This window comes from Salvelinus fontinalis, chromosome 1, assembly GCF_029448725.1.
Source record: "Salvelinus fontinalis isolate EN_2023a chromosome 1, ASM2944872v1, whole genome shotgun sequence".
NCBI classification, from domain to species: Eukaryota; Metazoa; Chordata; class Actinopteri; order Salmoniformes; family Salmonidae; genus Salvelinus; species Salvelinus fontinalis.
This window is the reverse complement of record NC_074665.1, coordinates 21,540,206-21,560,876: the sequence shown is the minus strand read 5'-3', so window position 1 is coordinate 21,560,876 and position 20,671 is coordinate 21,540,206. Positions and strand designations below refer to the sequence as shown.

General features: G+C 42.9%; 2 protein-coding genes across 5 annotated transcripts in view; both read left to right on the top strand.

The window, feature by feature from the left end:
* pemt (phosphatidylethanolamine N-methyltransferase) overlaps positions 1–6,608 on the top strand; it is an 88,745-nt gene extending 82,137 nt beyond the window's left edge. For 2 of the 4 annotated variants that reach the window (XM_055903657.1, XM_055903894.1), the window contains exons 6-8: positions 1,266–1,313; positions 1,568–1,642; positions 6,101–6,608. In XM_055903657.1, the coding sequence (XP_055759632.1) occupies positions 1,266–1,313; positions 1,568–1,642; positions 6,101–6,155 (178 nt within the window). In that variant the 3' untranslated portion in view covers positions 6,156–6,608. The remainder of the gene's footprint in view (positions 1–1,265; positions 1,314–1,567; positions 1,643–6,100) is intronic. The other 2 variants (XM_055903745.1, XM_055903834.1) reach the window with 1 other exon arrangement.
* A 10,695-nt stretch (positions 6,609–17,303) lies between these two features.
* On the top strand, positions 17,304–19,011 carry rasd1 (RAS, dexamethasone-induced 1). Its single transcript, XM_055903416.1, has 2 exons — positions 17,304–17,732; positions 17,959–19,011. Exons 1-2 carry the CDS (start codon positions 17,459–17,461, stop codon positions 18,483–18,485), a joined length of 801 nt encoding a protein of 266 aa, XP_055759391.1. The 5' UTR covers positions 17,304–17,458; the 3' UTR covers positions 18,486–19,011.
* The last annotated feature ends 1,660 nt before the right edge of the window (positions 19,012–20,671 follow it).

The window sequence follows — 20,671 nt, the reverse complement described above, 5'->3', positions numbered from 1 at the left end:
GGGGTTGCAAATTTGTTCAACTCCAGTTGTTTACTTTTCACATCCTTAAATCGCTCAAAAATGCCTTGGCGAGCTTTCCACACTCACCGGCATATTCCCCCGTCATCTCAGGCTCTTGTCCTTGCGGAGTAGGAAAATGAACTGTGTTACCCGTTTCTAGTTGGACTTGCCACAGCTTTAATTTCGCTTCGAACGATTTCACATTTGACAGCAGATCGCTGAGAAGCTGGTTCGGCCCTTGAAGCTCAAGTCATGTCCACCATGAAGGCCAAATCACACATCCACTTGTCATCACTCAGTTCCACTACAGGTTTCGCCTTCATCTCCATGAAGAGATCAGTCCATAAAACCGCACGAGTATGTTTCCACAGCTCAAACATCGCACCTCACAGTGGTAAATCAGATCACCATACTCCGATTCAAGATCACTCAATAGCTCCTTAAACTGGCAGTTGTTCAGCCTTTGCTTTTGATAAAATGAATGGTCGACACTACAGTTGCCATTACATTGTTCGCCTTCAGGGACTGTACACACAGACTTTCTTGATGTATGATGCAGTTGCATACACGTGGATCAAGACTGAGACGACTCATGTCTTTTTTCACTAATGAGGTTAACCCCTTTTTCGAGCCAACCATGGCTGGCGCTCCATCTGTAGTAAGGCCACATCATTTTTCAAACCGTAGCTCAAATTTGCTCATAGCCGAGACAAGTCTCTCAAACAAGTCCGCACCTCTGGTGGTGCCATGCATGGCTTCCAAAGACAGCAATTCCTCCCATGTGTCAAATTCAGCGGTAATCCCACGCACCAAAATTGCAAATTGGGCGGTTTTTGTTATGTCAGTCGTTGAATCACATGCCAAAGAAATTTCTTGCGGAGTCCTTCAGTGTTTTTTCCTTCCGAATGATGCTTCAGTTTCTTTGCGATAATCTCGCTCACCACAAAACTTGCTTGCATAACATTTTCCTCATCCAAAAGAGGTTTTGTAAATGCGGCTTGTTGGTCACCCACGCCCCACTGAAGAGCAATGACTTTATCCACACTAAGTTGTCCTTGCAGCTCATTCAGTTTAGCATGTTTCGAGCTGTAATGACGCTCCAAATTCGCCTTTTTCACTACTGCAAGTACATCCCCACAAACTAGGCATACATGTTTGCCTTTCACTTCGACAAAAAAATATTCATTTGTCCATTTGTCTTGGAAAGCGTGACACTCCTCATCTACTTTTCTTTTCTTTACTGTAGCCATTTTTATGATCTACAGGTGCTCGATGATGACGAGCTGTCTGGTACCGCCAGAGCTTTGGGGGAGGTGTGTGGTGGATTTTTTAAACATTTCATTTTTGTGGAAAAACAGATTTTTTAATATTTTTTTTTTAAATGTATGAATTGGCTCGGGGGCCTGATCAAACGGTCTCGTAGGCCGTATACGGCCCGGAGGCCGGACGTTCCCCACCCCTGATCTACATAATCAGATTGTATCATTTGCCAGTGGAATAACATATTTACTTTATGAATAAATGTACATATTGTGAATATATGATAATGCTCCTCTCCCTCCTCCAGGAATGCCAGTCCGGTGGGGTTGGTGCTGACAGCAGTGGTAGCCATTTCATACAAAGTGGCCATCATCTTTGAGGGGTAAGTATCTCTCTTGTTTTCTGTCTGTTCACTGTGGCTATCTTATCACACTCTTCTGTCTCAGCGGTGAACAGGGTTCGTAGCCTTGAGAGGCGCTGAACAAGCAGGCTGCGTCAATGCAGACACTATCAGATCACATCCAGTTAAATGGACTGACACGTACAGGGCAGCAGGTAGCCTAGTTAAGAGTGTCGGGCCATTAACCGAAAGGTCTCTGGTTCAAATTCCCGAGCTGACTAGTTGAAAAATCTGTTGATGTGCCCTTGCGCAAGGCACTTAACCCTAATTGCTCCTGTATGTCGCTCTGGATAAGAGCATCTGCTAAATCAGCTATTCTCAAGTGGTGAGTCACAACCCACATTGTTTTAATGGGTCGCCGGTGTCTTGAGTAACAAATGATTATAAAACAAATCTGGTGAAAAAATACTCCAGTCTGAACGTTAACAACTGAAGCCAGGTAGAAAGTGAATAGAAATGACAATGAACTTACATTGTTTTATACTTTAATATCAGAAAAATGTTTCTTCAATCACAGTATTTGCAATATAGAGCTATTAGCAGCACTATTTTGGTTGATTTTGTGGTCTCAAGCCAGTGAGTTTAACATTCTTCATCAAAAATATGAGCAAAATTGTATTATTGACAAAGAAAGAGCTGGGAATGTTGTTCTCTTGTCATATAATTGCTACATTTACTATCAACATAGCATAAAAAAATATTTTCCATGTATTTTGTCCATTTGTTTTTGCGATCCAAATATTGGGTCGCAACTGAAACAACCTGGTTCAATTTGGGTCCCGAGGCAAAACCAGTTGAGAGCCACTGTGCTAAATGACAAAAATTGACATAAATAAAGTTACATGTTGATCTCCTTGATTGGCCTTGGCCTTGTTAAGTTTGGTTGTTTCTTAGCATGTGTTGCATCAGATCAATGTGATACCCCTCCCTATGGGGTTTGCCCTCGGTGCTTACAATGACAGAAGTTTAACTTTACAGTCACAGTTTAGTGACAGAAGTGTTTCTATAACAGTTCTTACTGTTAGCAGACCAACATCTGTCTCAGTCCTGAGGCACATCAAGCCCATACAAATCCACACTCCCTCGTGCTGCACACATGAAAGGATTGAGTGAGGATAAAGAGAAAAGTTTTGTCTTCCTGTCTCTTATTAAACTCCCCCGCAAGCGTTCTTAAACGTTATATTAGTGAGAGAGGGAGTGAGCAGACAGGTTCAGAATCTGTAGGTAATATGCTTTTGTTCATTAAAATAACATCAAGTTGATAAAAAGTACAGTGTAGACATTGTTAATGTTGTAATTGACTATTGTAGTGAGAAACGGCAGATGTTTTATTTTTTTAAACTTTTTTTAATGGAATATCTACATAGGCGTACAGAGGCCCATTATCAGCAACCATCACTCCTGTGTTCCAATGGCACGTTGTGTTAGCTAATCCAAGTTTATCATTTTAAAAGGCTAATTGATCATTAGAAACCCCTTTTGCAGTTATGTTAGCACAGCTGAAAACTGTTGTTCTGATTAAAGAAGCAATAAAACTGGCCTTCTTTAGTCTAGTTAAGTATCTGGAGCATCAGCATGTGTGGATTCGATTACAGGCTCAAAATGGCCAGAAACAAAGAAATTTGTCCTGAGAAATGAAGGCTATTCCATGCGAGAAATTGCCAAGAAACTGAAGATTTCGTACAATGCTGTGCACTACTCCCTTCACAGAACAGAGCAAACGGGCTCTAACCAGAATAGAAAGAGGATGGGCTACGCGCTTCAGCACTTGCCGGTCCCGTTCTGTGAGCTTGTGTGGCCTACATCTTCGCGGCTGAGCCGTTGTTGCTTCTAAATGTTTCCCCTTCCCAATAACAGCACTTACAGTTAACCAGGGCAGCTCTAGCAAGGCAGAAATTTGACAAACTGACTTGTTGGAAAGGTGGCATCCTATGACGGTGCCTCATCGAAAGTCACCGAGCTCTTCAGTAAGGCCATTCTACTGCCAATGTTTTGTCTATGGGGATTGCATGGCTGTGTATTCGATTTCATTCATACACCTGTCAGCAACGGTTGTGGCTGAAATAGCCGAATCCTCTCATTTGAATGGGTCTCCACATACATACACTGTATGTATGTACTTTCGGAAAGTATTTAAACCCCTGCACATTTGTGGCCTGCTGGAGGTCATTTTGCAGGGCTCTGGCAGTGCTCCTCCTGTTCCTCCTTGCACAAAGGCGGAGGTAGCGGTCCTGCTGCTGGGTTGTTGCCCTCCTACGGCCTCCTCTACGTCTCCTGATGTACTGGCCTGTCTCCTGGTAGCGCCTCCATGCTCTGGACACTATGCTGACAGACACAGCAAACCTTCTTGCCACAGCTCGCATTGATGTGCCATCCTGGATGAGCTGCACTACCTGAGCCACTTGTGTGGGTTGTAGACTCTGTCTCATGCTACCACTAGAGTGAAAGCACCGCCAGCATTCAAAAGTGAACAAAACATCAGCCAGGAAGCATAGGAACTGAGAAGTGGTCTGTGGTCACCACCTGCAGAACCACTCCTTTATTGGGGGTGTCTTGCTAATTGCCTATAATTTCCACCTTTTGTCTATTCCATTTGCACAACAGCATGTGAAATTTATTGTCAATCAGTGTTGCTTCCTAAGTGGACAGTTTGATTTCACAGAAGTGTGATTGACTTGGAGTTACATTGTGTTGTTTAAGTGTTCCCTTTATTTTTTTGAGCAGTGTATATTTTATATTCTTCAAAGCAGCCACCCTTTGCCTTGATGACTGCTTTGCACACTCTTGGCATTCTCTCAACCAGCTTCACCTAGAATGCTTTTCCAACATCCTTGAAGGAGTTCCCACATATGCTGCACACTTGTTGGCTGCTTTTCCTTCACTCTGCAGTCCAACTCATCCCAACCCATCTCAATTGGGTTGAGGTCGGGGATTGTGGAGGCCAGGTCATCTGATGCACCACTCCATCACTCTTCTTCTTGGTCAAATAGCCCTTACGCTGCCTGGATGTGTGTTGGGTCATTATCCTGTTGAAAGACAAATGATTGTCCCACTAAGCGCAAACCAGATGGGATGGCGTATCTCTGCAGAATGCTGTGGTAGCCATTCTGGTTAAGTGTGCCTTGAATTCTAAATAAATCACAGACAGTGTCACCAGCAAAGCACCCTCACACCTCCTCCTCCATGCTTCACGGTGGGAATCACACACAACACCTACTCTGCGTCTCACAAAGACACAGCAGTTGGAGCCAAAGGACAGATTCCCACCGGTCTAATGTCAATTGCTCATGTTTCTTGGCGCAAGCAATTTTCTTCTTCTTATTGGTGTCCTTTAGCAGTGCTTCCTTTGCAGGAATTTGACCATGAAGGCCTGATTCACGCAGTCTCCTCTGAACAGTTGATGTTGAGATGTGTCTGTTATTTGAATTCTGTTAACCATTTATTCATTTTGGATGCAATTTATGAGGCTGGTAACTCTAAGGAACTTATCCTCTGCAGCAGAGGTAACTCTGGGTCTTCCTTTGCAGGGGCAGTCCTCATAAGAGCGCGTGTGTGCGGTCGGGGGAGCGTGTGTGTGCGTATGGTTGGGGGAGCTTGTGGGTGTGGTGTGTGTGTGTGTGTGTGCGTGCTGTCGGTGGAGCATGTGGGCGTGTGTGAGCAAGGGACATCAACACCCCAGTGATAGACAACAGAAAGGTGATTGTTAGCTGCCTGTCTTTGGATGACACACCAGACCGGTCATCGACACATAAAGACATACTCATTTACTCACCTTTCAAAACAAACATCAAGGAGACTCAGGGAAGAAGATATCCATCAGAAGAAGCTGAGATTGCATTTCCCTGATACTGCATTCACAACCACACTACATGAAACTAAGTGTGTGTCAATCAAGTCCGTGTTCTATTTCAGTCGGGTGCCAGTGCACTGCAGAACTAGGATGAGATTACATTTCTATGCCATTGTATTCCCTCTCAAGGCGTTCACAGATATTGTTGATTCACATTGAATTTAAATAAGCGTTATTGTTAACATACGTAAGCTCAATTCTCATCCCAAACATCCCTCAATATTTGATGTCCTACTCAATATTTGATGTCCTACCTCCTCCCACTCCTTTACAGACTAGTAAAATAATAGGTAGCTCTGTTTACTGTCCCTGTCCTTCCCACTCAAAACATATCCCTCCCCAGTCTCCACCTACCTGTTGCCAGTCCATCGGTAGGGAGGGAGAGAGGCCCTGCAGTCAAATTTCTGTATAAGACATGGCCTTAGAGGGAGGCTCAATGGTGCAGAAAATTGTACATCAATGGATAACATGCAGGATGAGGGACACCTTTTGCAGACACACACGGGGCTCCAGGCACGGGTTGGTACGGTGGAGGAACAGTAATACTCTCTTCCCCTGTTTATGTGGAGTTTTTTCTCTGGTTTTTGCAGACCTTTCACCGAGGATATCTATCGACAGAGAGCACAGTGCTGCAAGCACAAATAAAGAGGAAGGATGGACTGTGTTTGTCCAAGGATCATACCTACAGATCAGAGACTACCAGACTGACTACCAGGCCACACACCACATCAGCCTGCTGCACAGAGCACGAGAGGTGGGCTAGAGAGAAGGGAGGTGTTTTTGCCTTTCTGGCAAAGATCAAGTACACAGTCTTCCTCCTGGCCCAATTCCAAGATATTCTACTTCTCTTTATAAAAACTTTGATCCCTGCTTGCACTATTTTAATAGCAAGTTTTAACAATGCAAGGGCTGGATCAATGGTTTTCAGCTTTTAAATGGAATGCGCTGTAGTTTTCATATTTCACACTATTTAGTCGTGTAGTTGACATTTTTATCTCAAAAGCCAATGACAATCATTCCATAATGTCTTCTGCATGGCTATGTTGGCAGAGTCCCATGTATCTCAATGAAACTGTAAATACAGATCTGATCCCATAACTCCCTGAACTGTTGTTTCATTACCAGTCTGTCTGTCTTGTGTTCTGTGTTGTTGATTAACACACCATCAACATTATAACTGAGGTATATGTTCTAAATAGCACCGTATCCCCTATTAAGTGCACTACTTTTGACCAGAGACCGTTGTTGCTTATACAGTGCCTTGCAAAAGTACTCACCCCCCTTGGCGTTTTTCCTATTTTGTTGCATTACAACCTGTAATTGAAATTGATTTTTATTTGGATTTCATGTCATGAACATTCACAAAATAGTCCACATTGGTGAACTGAAATGAAAAAAATTACTTGTTAAAAAAAAAATAAACAGGAAAGTGGTGCGTGCATATGTATTCACCCCCTTTCAGCCCCTAATTAAGATCTGGTGCAACCAATTACCTTCAGAAGTCACATAATTAGTTAAATAAAGTCCACCTGTGTGCAATCTAAGTGTCACATGATATGTTACATGATCTCAGTATATTTACACCTGTTCTGAAAGGCCCCAGAGTCTGCAACATCACTAAGCAAGGGGCACCACCAAGCAAGCGGCACCATGAAGACCAAGGAGCTCTCCAAACAGGTCAGGGACAAAGTTGTGGAGAAGTACAGGTCAGGGTTGGGTTCTAAAAAAATATCAGAAACTTTGAACATCCCAAGGAGCACCATTTAAAGGCGTTATTAAAAAATAGAAAGAATATGGCACCACAACAAACCTGCCAAGAGAGGGCTGCACACCAAAACCCACGGACCAGGCAAGGGGGGCATTAATCAGAGGCAAAAACAGACCAAAGATAACCCTGAAGGAGCTGCAAAGCTCCACAGTGGAGATTGGAGTATCTGTCCATAGGACCACTTTAAGCCATACACTCCACAGAGCTGGGCTTTACAGAAGAGTGGCCAGAAAAAAGCCATTGCTTAAAGAAAAAAATAAGCATACACGTTTTGTGTTCGTCAAAAGGCATGTGGGAGACTCCTCAAACATATGGAAGGAGGTACTCTGGTCAGATGAGACTAAAATTGAGCTTTTTTGCCATCAAGGAAAATGCTATGTCTGGCGCAAACCCAACACCTCTCATCACGCCAAGAACACCATCCCCACAGTGAAGCATAGTGGTGGCAGCATGTTGTGGGGATGTTTTTCATCGGCAGGGACTGGGAAACTGGTCAGAATTGAAGGAATGATGGATAGCGCTAAATACGTGGAAATTCTTGAGGGAAACCTGTTTCCGTCTTCCAGAGATTTGAGACTGGGACGGAGGTTCACCTTCCAGCAGGACAATGACCCTAAGCATACTGCTAAAGCAACACTCGAGTGGTTGAAGTCGAAACATTTAAATGTCTTGGAATGGCCTAGTCAAAGCCCAGACCTCAATCCAATTGAGAATCTGTGGTATGATTTTAAAGATTGCTGTACACCAGCGGAACCCATCTAACTTGAAGGAGCTGGAGCAGTTTTGCCTTGAAGAATGGGCAAAAACCCCAGTGGCTAGATGTGCCAAGCTTATAGAGACATACCCCGAGCGGCTTGCAGCTGTAATTCCTGCAAAAGGTGGCTCTACAAAGTATTAACTTTGGGGGGGTGAATAGTTATGCAAGCTCAAATGTTCTGTTTTTTTCTCTTATTTCTTGTTTGTTTCACAAGAAAAAATATTTTGCATCTTCAAAGTGGTAGGCATGATGTGTAAATCAAATGATACAAACCCCACAAAAATCTATTTTCATTCCAGGTTGTAAGGCAACAAAATAGGAAAAATACCAAGGGTGGTGAATACTTTTGCAAGCCACTGTATTTAGCATAACTACCCTAGGATCGATGAGAAGCACACTTACTCATTGAGGTTTTAAATGGACCTGTGTGAAGCTGCCACTGATTAAAGGGTTGGGGAAAGTCATATAAATAGATCAATGTGAGGCTGTGGTCAGACAGATGGTTTTGCTTTTTCATCTCAAGTTATGGATGGAGAAACTTTTACTGTGGCCAATTCAGGCTCACTCTGGAAGAGAGAGTGAAAGATAGGGAGGGAGAGAGAAAGGGAGGAGAAAATGTACATTTAAAATTGACCATTTACAGAGCTGTAGTTCCCCTGTGGTGCAGCACTGTGTCCCTGGGGGGAGTTGACATTGCCATTGTGTTCACTGAGTCGTTCTGAACTTCTGACGTGGGTGGGATATAAGGACAGGTGTGATTTCAGTGACAATGACCGTAACAGCAGCTGCTCACTGTCTGGTATACTTGTAATATTTTCAAGTTTTCCACTCCGCTAGACAGCACCTCGCCTAATAGGTGTGTCACGTTCGTTGTAGTGAGGAGACCAAGGCGCAGCGTGATGTGAATACATTATTTTTTAATAAACGAATTAACCAACTAACAAAAACAACAAAACGAACGTGAAGCTATAAATAACAGAGTGCTGACATGCAACTACACCTAGACAACTACCCACAAATACAGGTGGGAAAAGGCTACCTAAGTATGGTTCTCAATCAGAGACAACGATAGACAGCTGCCTCTGATTGAGAACCACACCTGGCCAAACACACAAATCCAAATCATAGAAGAAAAAACATAGAATGCCCACCCAAATCACACCCTGACCAAAACAAAATAGAGACATAAAAAGCTCTCTACGGTCAGGGCGTGACAAGGTGTGAGTTTATCTAGAAGAAAAAGAGTCACACACAGTCAGACTTGTTGCTATGCAAACCCTTAATAAACATTGATGGAACAGCAGCACTGCCATGAGTCATGGTCTGGGGTTCTGTCTGGAAGGGATGGGTGGTTGCAAGGAATGTTTAACTAGACCATAAAAACGACCAAAAAAGGTATAGGCACACACTAGAAACTACCAGATACATGAACGTTCACTTCACCAATGGCCATAAGGTGTTTGAACATGTCTGGAAGAGGTGCATGCAGAGAAGGTATATTAGAAACTAGTGGCATCTACTGAACATTACAAAACTGATTGCGTAACTTACACCAGGGCTCTCCAACCTTTTTCCTGTTCACTCCAACCCTAATCTAGCGCACCTGATTCTAATAATTAGCTGGTTGATCAGCTGAATCAGGTTAGTTACAACTGGGGTTGAAGTGAAAACGTATAAGAGGAGGGTAGCTCTCCAGGAAAAGGGTTGGAGAGCCCTGTGACTTACAGAATTACATCTGCTTACAAAAAACTGTCTCAAACACCAGATCAACACACCTCCTGCATCCAGCAGCTGGCCAGTGTTAATATGTGTAATGTGCACTCTGGACACCCCATGTTTTGCAGCTTGTGGGAACCGTGTTTGTACAGAGCAACTTCCCAGTACGAGTGTTGTATTCCCATCACCGTCTGTGTAGCAATCCCCCAGCATGGCTGCAGCTGCTAATGCACCAAGCTGTGTGTCCCCTGCCTGCCTCTGCTTCTCTCTGTCCCACACATCCAGAGTCCTTTGTAACCCGGCTGTTTGAAGTCCTCTATTTGCTTTGTACATTTTGTGTTCCACATTATTCTCCTCTATCGCCTCTGGACCAGTAACCAGGTACCTGCATCATTGTCTTCTCCTATCACAGATCGTTATCTGACATTAAAATGGCCTAATGGTCATCTTTTTTCTATGTGTGTTTTGTGGTCTCGCTCCCTGCGTTTTTTCACAATCACAGGGAAAGTAAATATGTCATTTCTTCCTCTCATTGGTAATGTGAAACGAGGGAGTGAGGTGAAGGATGGATGCATGCAGTAGTGGGAAATTGGATCCCGTCTTTCATATCAGGGCACTGTCTCCTTCCCTGGTTCCCTCCTACAGTGTTAAAGAGAGATCACCTCTCCTTCTCTCTGTCAATGTTCTGTCTCATCCCTTAGCTCTGTAATAAAGGCCCTCTGTGTCCACCGTTACCTAACCGGTTATAACAGTTATTTTTTTAACTCCATTTTAATGTGTCATGTCTTGTCTGCATTCACTGTCATTTCTTAGAAATCCTTCGCCATGCTATCGGAAAGGGCTCTTTTTATTTAGCTCTGCTTGAATGTCTCTTCTGCAGCCTCTCTCACACACAATATCATATTTATACAGTCGATTGTTTGTTCTAGTCTGTTGCGTGAAATAAACATGCATAATGCATCATGATTAAAAGGTTCAGTTTCTTCTGCTGTTTCCGTGGAGCCATTGGCACTGAGTGTGTTCCTTTGCTATGTGCCTGTATTGCTTTAGAGACGAGGGCTTAACTTTTGATTGCATATTGGGGGGTTTACATCCAAAAATGTCCTGATAATTTGGTCAATATATCCCAATCACAAATTAAATACTAATTTTTTTCTACATTACTTTTACTGTGTTCTTAGGTGGCAGGTAACCTAGTGGTTAGAGCGTTTGGCCAGTAACCAAAAGGTTGCTGGATCGAATCCCAGAGCTGACATGGTAAAAATCTGTCGTCCTACCCCTGAGCAAGCCAGTTAACCCACTGTTCGCCGGGCGCCAAAGACGTGGATGTCGATTAAAGGCATCCCCCCCCACCTCTCTGATTGAGGGGTTGGGTTAAATGTGGACGACACATTTCAGTTGAAGGCATTGTTGTACAACTGACTAGGTATCCCCCTTTCCCCTTACTCTTAACCTCTTGGAAATAGGGGGCACCCTTTTCACTTCTGGATAAAATCGTGCCCTATTTAAACGGCCTCGTACTCTGTCCTAGATCATATGATATGCATATTATTATTATTATTATTATTATTACTATTGGATAGAAAACACTCTGAAGTTTCTAAAACTGTTTGAATTATATCTGTGAGTAAAACAGAACTAATTTGGCAGGCAAACTTCCAAACAGAAAGTGAAAATTCTGAAATGGGTCTCTGTGAAAGCCATTACCTATTCAATTGTCTTGTATTTATGGATCTGTATGCACTTCATATGCCTTCCACTAGATGTCAACAGGCAGTAGAACGTGGAATGAAGTCTTTAGCCTTCTCTGGGACCGGATGGGAGTCGTTGGAGTGAGAGGTCAGCCATATTGGTAGTACTTGGCTACGCACTTCGGTTTGTCATATCGTTGGCTGCAATGCGTTAGGTAGACACGAAGAAATGCTCCGTCTGGGACGTTATTGGATATATTTGTGAAAAACATCCTAAAGATGGATTCTCAACTGAGTTTGGCCAGTTTATTCGACTTTTATTATCACTTTTGAATTTTTCGTTCATGCGTAAAATCTTCATGGACACGTGAGCAACACCATGCTAGCCAAAGTTGCTAATTCGACAGAAGAAATGAACATTCTAAAACAAAACAACGATTTATTGTGGAACTAGGATTCCTGGCACTGCATTCTGATGAAAGTTCATCAAAGGTAAGGGAATATTTATGATGTTATTTCGTATTTTTGTGGACTCTTTGGACTCCAACATGGCGGAGAATGGCTGAGCGCCGTCTCAGATTATTGCATGCTGTGCTTTGTACTAAAGTTATTTTTTTAAATCTAACACAGCGGTTGCATTAAGAACCAGTGTATCTTTAATACAGGTAACGAGTGGAGGACAGAGGAGCCTCTTAAAGAAGAAGTTACAGGTCTGTGAGAGCCAGAAATCTTGCTTGTTTGTAGGTAACCAAATACTTATTTTCAACCATAATTTGCAAATAAATTCATAAAAAATCCTACAATGTGATTTTCTGGAATTTCTTTTCTCATTTTGTCTGTCATAGTTGAAGTGTAACTATGATGAAAATTACAAGCCTCTCTCATCTTTTTAAGTGGGAGAACTTGCCCAATTGGTGGCTGACTAAATACTTTTTTGCCCCACTGTATATGGAAATGATTCAGCTCAAATTGAAAAATCATTAAAGGAAATAATTAGGATTTGTGTCAACCTAATCGAGGTGTAGGTTACATCTGACATTCCAGTGTTCGTAAACAAGGCTGCATGGGATTTCTGGCAATGTCCGCTTTAGGTGTAATGCCAGGAGCCACTTGTGGATTTGACAGCTCTAACCCAGTTCCAGCTCTATGAGGATGTTGGCTAAAGCAGATCTGATTGAATTGAGCCCTTTAATGTCAAAACCAATTATTATTTGTGTACCCTTCACCACGCTTCCCTTTCACTCTGACCCCTACCATGACAACCAAATTAAATCAGAATGTATGCAACAGTTGTTATAGCACTTGGGCTATAGTCAGCAAAGATGAGGAGTTGAACTCATAGTGCCTTATAATTGAAATTCTCACCTGATAACCTGTTCGTTCTCTCCCTGCCTCAACATGGGTGATGTTCTCTCACTCTCACTACTGCCTGTCTTTGACCCCTGCCATAATAATAGGACCAAATACCATTATCATATGACAAAAAATGGATGGGGTTAGCTTATTAACACAAACTAGATTCTGCTTTTATTAGCTAAATTATTTATTTACTGGCTGGCAATATGTATAGCTAGCAATATGTATAGCTAGCTAGCTGACTATATAGTACCAGTCTATTACAAAGCAGCAGGTAGCCAGGCAGTTAAAAGCGTTGGGCCAATAACCGAGGTTTCAAGCAGACTACTTGAAAAAATCTGGAACTTAACGCTAAATCCTCCTATAAGTCACTCTTTATAAGAGTGTTGGTTAAGAGTAACTGCTAAATGACTCAAATAAAATGAAGCTGCAGTAGAAAAAGGGAAGATCCAGATACTGTGCGAGCTAAAATAGGCAACCTTTTTACCAAATATTATCTCATCACCAATATTTCGCTAGTCATAGGAATACAACATAAGAACGTTTACATTTATGAAATGCTTGTTTTAAACTTTCAAAACATGTATACATTGGAGCACTCGTGAATATACGGTGCATTCGGAAAGTATTCAGATCCCTTGACTTTTTCCACATTTTGTTATGTTACAGTATTTTTCTAAAATGTATTAAATTGTTTTTTCCCCTCATCAATCTACACACAATACCCCATAATGCCAAAGCAAAAACAGGTTTTTAGACATTTTTGCAAATGTATTAAAAATAAGAAACGTAAATGAAGGCTATTCCATGCGAGAAATTGATAGGAAACTGAAGATCTCGTACAGCGCTGTGTACTACTCCCTTCACAGAACAGCCCAAAGAAGAGTGGGAGGCCCCGGTGCACAACTGAGCAAGAGGACAAGTACATTAGAGTGTCTAGTTTGAGAAACAGACGCCTCACAAGTCCTCAACTGGCAGCTTCAGTAAATAGTACCCGCAAAACACCAGTCTCAACGTCAACAGTGAAGAGGCGACTCCGGGATGCTGGCCATCTAGGCAGAGTTACAAAGAAAAAGACATATCTCAGACTGGCCAATAAAAATAAAAGATTAAGATGGGCAAAAGAACACAGACACTAGACAGAGGAAGATTGGAACAAAGTGTTATGGACAGACAAATCTAAGTTTGAGGTGTTCGGATCACAAAGAAGAACATTTATGAGACGCAGAAAAAATGAAAAGCTGCTGGAGGATTGCTGGACGCCATCTGTCATCATGGTGGAGGCAATGTGATGGTCTGGGGGTGCTTAGGTGGTGTTAAAGTGGGAGATTTGCACAGGGTAAAGGGATCTTGAAGAAGGAAGGCTATCACTCCATTTTGCAGCGCCATGCCAAACATCGTGGACGGCGCTTAATTGGAGCCAATTTCTTCCTAGAACAGGACAATGACCCAAAGCACAGCTCCAAACTAAGCAAGAACTATTCAGGGAAGAAGCAGTCAGCTGGTATTCTGTCTATAATGGAGTGGCCAGCACAGTCACCGGATCTCAACCCTATTGAGCTGTTGTGGGAGCAGCTTGACCGTATGGTATGTAAGAAATCCCCATCAATCCAATCCAATTTGTGGAACGTGCTTCAGGAAGCATGGGGTGAAATCTCTTCATATTACCTCAACAAATTGCCAACTAGAACGCCAAAGGTCTGCAAGGCTGTAATTGCTGCAAATGGAGGATTATTTGACGAAGCAAAGTTTGAAGGACACAATTATTATTTCAATTAAAAATCATTATTTATAATCTTGTCAGTCTTGACTATATTTCCTATTCCTTTTGCAACTAATTTCATGTACATTTTCATGGAAAACAAGGACATTTCTAAGTGACCCCAAACTGTGATATTTCAGTTTTTTTTTATTTTATGCATTTGCAAAAATGTATAACCTGTTTTCACTTTTTTTTTTTCCTGTTTACCACGAGGCTGGCCAGCTGCCTCTGGGGACCGGGCACAATCAAAAGCTATTTAGCAGCGGGGGGCACTGAGGAGCCCTGTGGTGCGAAACCACATAAAGCCAGTAGCTGCTTAACGCTTTACAGTGGGGATTTTTTTTCTTCAATCAATCAAACTCATCATGGTATATTATTGACCTGTTTCTAATATTGGGTCATTACACCCCCCCCCCATCACTCTGCAAGTTACGTGCCTAAATTAGAGACCTGTGCACCAGGCTCTGGGTCAGAGAGACCCTGGGTAAGTCATCATGAACAGGTTGTGGGTACATTGGGTCACAGTACCTCTGGATTCTCTCTTTCATAACCCACCAGGGGTTTCGTCCCACTTGGAAGTCCACTTCAGTGAGTCAGCCAGCGGGGGATGCCTCTGCCACCCTCCACCTCAGGGAGGGTTGAAGTTACATATTGATTACTAGGCTAGTGGCCAATCATCAAAAACACCTTCCTCGATAGGCCTACTCCACTAGTTCAAATTTTGCAATATCAGCACTAATGGGTTACATGAATTTATGTTGCTAATCCCCCTTCCAGCCAGGCATATTCTGTACTGTGTGTGTCACACAATATTGTGTGTGTGTGTCACAATATCTATCAATTTAACCACTTTTGCAGTAAAATATTTCGAAACAACCATCTATTTCATATATGGTTATTAGAGATGTGAAAAAACATAGTTGTGTTTTGTTCTGCCTTGGGTAGGGGTATCTAAAACATGTGGGGGGCCTTTCCTCTAGCCTATACCTAGTCTCTCGTGGACGGGCGCACGTAAAAGGTATCTGGATGCGACAACTATCGAAGAACTTTGTTCGCGTATTTCGAATTTCGGGACATTTGGCCCATGCTTTGGGTGCATTCCTCTGCCCAGGCGTAGCTGACGTGTGCTTGATCTTACAATGCCTGGATAGCTATTTTATGTAGCAGCTAACCACATATGTTATAGCAATCTGTCAGTCGATTACATACTTTATGACGTGGCACGCAACCATTGGTTGATGTATGCAACGTCTGAGCAAGGGGAACGGGTTCTTTGGCTGAGAGTGCTTTGGTGAAGACTTCACTACTATCTTTTCTCATACGTCTCATAAACCTAATCCAGCATCTGATGCAATTACGCAAGGTTTGTGTTTTGGGTTTCCGAGATTTCTAATTATTGGGTTCTTAACATTAGTACACTATTTCCTTAAGCAGGTGCAGGTTTAAATAATCATAGAGACACATGCTCGCATACTGGGCGGCAGGTAGTCTAGCGGTTAGAGTTTTGGTCCAGTAGTAACTGATCGGTTGCTAGTTCGAATCCCCTAGCTGACAAGTTAAAACGAAATCTGTTGATCTGCCCTTGAGTAAGGCACTTAACCCGAATTGCTCTAGGGTTTCTGTCAACAATGGCTGATCCTTGGCTGTGACCCTAGTCTCAGAGGGAGTTGGGATATGCAAAAAAAAAACATTTCCATTTCACACCTCACACTTGTACATGCAGTGAAACAGGACAAATACGCGTACAGGAACACATGTAAGGGCAGATGTGTGTACACACAATGGCTATTTATTATGCAGCCACACACTGAGGGAACCATCTCTAAATACTGCTTCTATGGCTAATAATCACACAAAGCATGTTTGCCAAGGCACATGTGTGGGTCATAACATGAGTGCCCCCTTGTGGTAGGCTTTGTAAAGACACATGTGCACAACAACACTTTTTTGACAGTGCCCAGGTAAACAAAACCAAAGCATGGATTGCTGTCATACCTTATCCATAGACTGCTTACAGGGTAGGAAACCAATATGTCCCTTTAACAAAACGTATTAGTGTTAGCTTAATAGTAATCAACTAAGTGCACTGTTGAATAATACAAGGCTACATTTTGTTACACTTGAATTCAATTACTTCAGTGCAACGTCTAGAATGACAATTTCATTTCCACCTATCTGAATGTGCATGGACAGTTTTCCTTTTAATCAAACAAACGATCTGACACAGTTAAATAGTAAAAGGACAGATTGTGTAGGCCCACTGCTCTGACGCATAGGAATTGGCTGGTATGGAGAGGGTTATTTTGAGTCACAAGTCCTCACTTCCGTTCTGTAGATTTAGTATTACTAAAGTTGTCCAAGGTCCATCATCATTCCAAACAGAATGTCCCAGAGTAGTCTAAATGACGGAAATTGTGTAATTTATTAACAATGTAATATTGCAGAAAGCGGACATTACGCACAATATTACTAACAATAGATGAAGATAAATATGCAGATGCCCAACTGTCAAAGTCGAATCAATGCTTTATTTATCTCCGTCTTCTCGTGTGCTTTAAGCTACAATGCATAGCTGTCCCAGTCCCCAAGGTAGTTAGTTGGTCAGCCGTTCTCAGTCTCAGACTGGAACTGACTGATGCATCAGTGGGCACCTATTACATTTTACATTCTGCTCAATGGAGCACTGAATACCGTGACGTCGGGAGGGGGAGGGCTCCGCTTTCACCTTAAATATCAGGCGCTCGCTATAGTTCAGCCAGACGCAACAGAGCAGCACACTAAGAACTTTGGAACGATAGCCTACTGTTGAATCCAACTTTGGCTGAATCTATCAAACGAAACGAAGTGTCCGAACACATTTGACTCACTCTAGGCAACTATTTAGGCTACTTTAAAATCATGATCAAGAAAATGTCTCCTTCAGAGAACGATTTCGATATCCCGGCAAAGAATTGCTGCAGGATGGTGATTTTGGGATCCACCAAGGTGGGCAAAACAGCCATCGTGTCCCGGTTTCTGAACGGAAGATTCGATGAGGAAAAGTACACGCCGACCATCGAGGACTTTCACAGGAAACTGTATAGCATTAAGGGAGATGTATACCAACTGGACATATTGGATACCTCAGGCAACCACCCGTTCCCTGCAATGAGGAGACTATCCATACTGACAGGTACATATTCTATCTCTAGTTAATGCGACTCAAAGCGTGCATGTCCTATAGCAATCTGTAGTCGTGCATTTTTGTAGCTTCAAGGGTGTATGCACTGTGCGCGCATTTTGCATTGGCTGCACAACGCGCCACAGGTGCCACTACGCATGTAAATACTGTAGCCTATGTCAATGTGTTTCTTAGAAGCTAAGATACTAAATGTGTTGCTCCTCTTGTTTCCCTTCAGGTGATGTCTTTATCCTGGTCTTCAGCTTAGACAACAGAGACTCTTTCCAGGAGGTGCAAAGGCTCAAGCAACAGATCATTGAGACCAAATCGTGCCTGAAAAACAAGACCAAGGAGAACATTGACGTTCCTCTGGTTATCTGCGGAAACAAGGGCGACCGGGAGTTTTACCGGGAGGTGCAGAAGGAAGAGATTGAGCAGTTGGTGGCGGGAGACGAGCAGTGCGCATACTTTGAGATCTCAGCCAAGCGCAACACCAATGTGGATCAAATGTTCCAGACCCTATTCACCATGGCCAAGCTACCCAATGAGATGAGCCCAGACCTCCACCGTAAGGTCTCGGTGCAGTACTGCGACATGCTTCGCAGTAAGTCCTTGAAAAATAAGAACAAGAAGGACAATGGAGACGCCTACGGCATCGTGGCACCATTCGCCCGGCGCCCGAGCGTCCACAGTGATTTGATGTACATCAAGGAGAAGGCGATCGGCGGACAGGGAAAGGATAAAGAGAGATGTACTATCAGTTAAGACTGAGATGAATCTTATAGATCTTCAAACCAAAAAGGTTGTGCTTCATTTGTGATGCGACTGACAGACGGGGCTTGGGCGCGCAAGGCTGCCCATGCCGCTTACCGTCGCTCCGTAGTGGGGACACTTGAGACAGCGATGCCGAGAGCCGATGTGCTCCGGGCGCAATGACACTGACTAGATTCAGACACTCCGCACACGTGGAAGCGCATGTCCACGAGACTTTTAAGAATGTTACTTTGTTCTGTTAAGAGCCTTATGTGATGTGGCTTAAAATATTGTGATATTCTTCACAAATGCGTAAAATGTGTTGTTTTGACATTTGCCTTTACAGACAGGCGAGAAAAGTGACTTCTGGCGTGTGCAATGTTGAGAATAGTTTTACATTTTGTTACACATTTTATAACAGATAATTAATACTTGAATGTTGCAACCTGAAACATTTTAAATTGTGAATGTATATTTTGTGTCAGTCAATTTTTCACAAAAAAAAAAAACTGAAAAAAATAAATATACATAATCTGAATCTTCCGTTTCTTCATGTTTTTCTTCTCTTACAAGTGTTTTGAAATGGCCCACACTTCACTCATCCCTCCATACACCTACCTAGTAGTAGGCCTAGAGATCCAGGGAAACCTCTTAGGCTAAACATCAAAGCATGAATTAATGACATAAGCTGCAATAAGCAGTTTAGCATTAAAGACAATTGCTAGCCAAATGGTCCCCTACCACACCACATATTAGTGATTGATAAAGAATGTAGCCTAATTGATGTCAGAACTATAATGCTGGAACATACACTACATAGCCAAAAGTATGTGGACACCTGCTTGTCGAACATCTCATCCCCAAATCATGGGCATTAATATGGAGTTGGTCCCCCTTTGCTACTATAGCTGCATCCACTCCTCTGTGAAAGCTTTCCACTAGATGTTGGAACATTGCTGCTGGGACTTGCTTTCATTCAGCCACAAGAGCATTAATGAGGTCAGGCACTAATGTTCAGCGATTTGGCCTGGCTCGCAGTCAGTGTTCCAATTCATTACAAAGGTGTTCGATGGGGTTGAGATCAGGGCTCTGTTCAGGCCATTCAAGTTCTTACACACTGATCTCGACACACCATTAATTTATAGACCTGGCTTTGTGCACAGGGGTATTTTTATGCTGAAACAGGAAAGGGCGTTCCCAAAACTGTTGCCACAAAGTTGGAAGCACAGAATTGTCTAGAATGTCATTGTATTCCGTAGCATTAAGATATCCCTTCACTGGAACTAAGGGGCCTAGCCCAAACCATGAAAACAGCCCCAGACCATTATTCCTCCTCCACCAAACTGTACAGTTGTCTTTATGCATTCGGGCAGGTAGCGTTCTCCTGGCATCCACTAAACCTAGATTCGTCCGTCGGACTGTCAGATGGTGAAGTGTGATTCATCACTCCAGAGAATGTGTTTTACTCTGCTCCACAGTCCAATGGCTGTGAGCTTTACACCACTCCAGCCGACGCATGGCATTGCGCATGATGATCTTAGGCTTGTGTGTGACTGCTCGGCCATGGAAACTAATTTCATGAAGTTCCCGGCAAGCAGTTCTTGTGCTGATGTTTCTTCCAGAGGCAGTTTGAAACTTGCTAGTGAACATTGCAACCAAGGACAGACGATTTGTACACGGTACGCGGTTCAGCACTCAATGGTCTCGTTCTGTGAGCTTGTGTGGCCTACCACTTCGCCCTGAGCCATTGTTGCTCCTAGACATTTCCACCTCACAATAACAGCACTGACAGTTGCCCGGGGAAGCTCTAGCAGGGCAGAAATTTGACGAACTGACTTGTTGGAAAGGTGGCATCCTATGACGGTGCTACGTTGAAAGTCACTGAGCTCTTCAGTAAGGCCATTCTACTGACAATGTTTGTCTTTGGAGATTGCATGGCGGTGTGCTCAATTTTATACACCTGTCAGCAACGGGTGTGGCTGAAATAGCCAAATCCACTCATTTGAAGGGGTATCCACACCTGTTTTTGTGTATTTAAAGGGACATGCACAATCTCAGCTTTTTCACCTCTTGCACTAGTGGTTTTTTTCTAGGCCTACATACTACTATATATATATTTAGGCCTACATACTGCAATAAATATATATGTTTGATGTCTCTCTCCTTGGTGCCAGACACAAACGTGTGAAATTTCACAC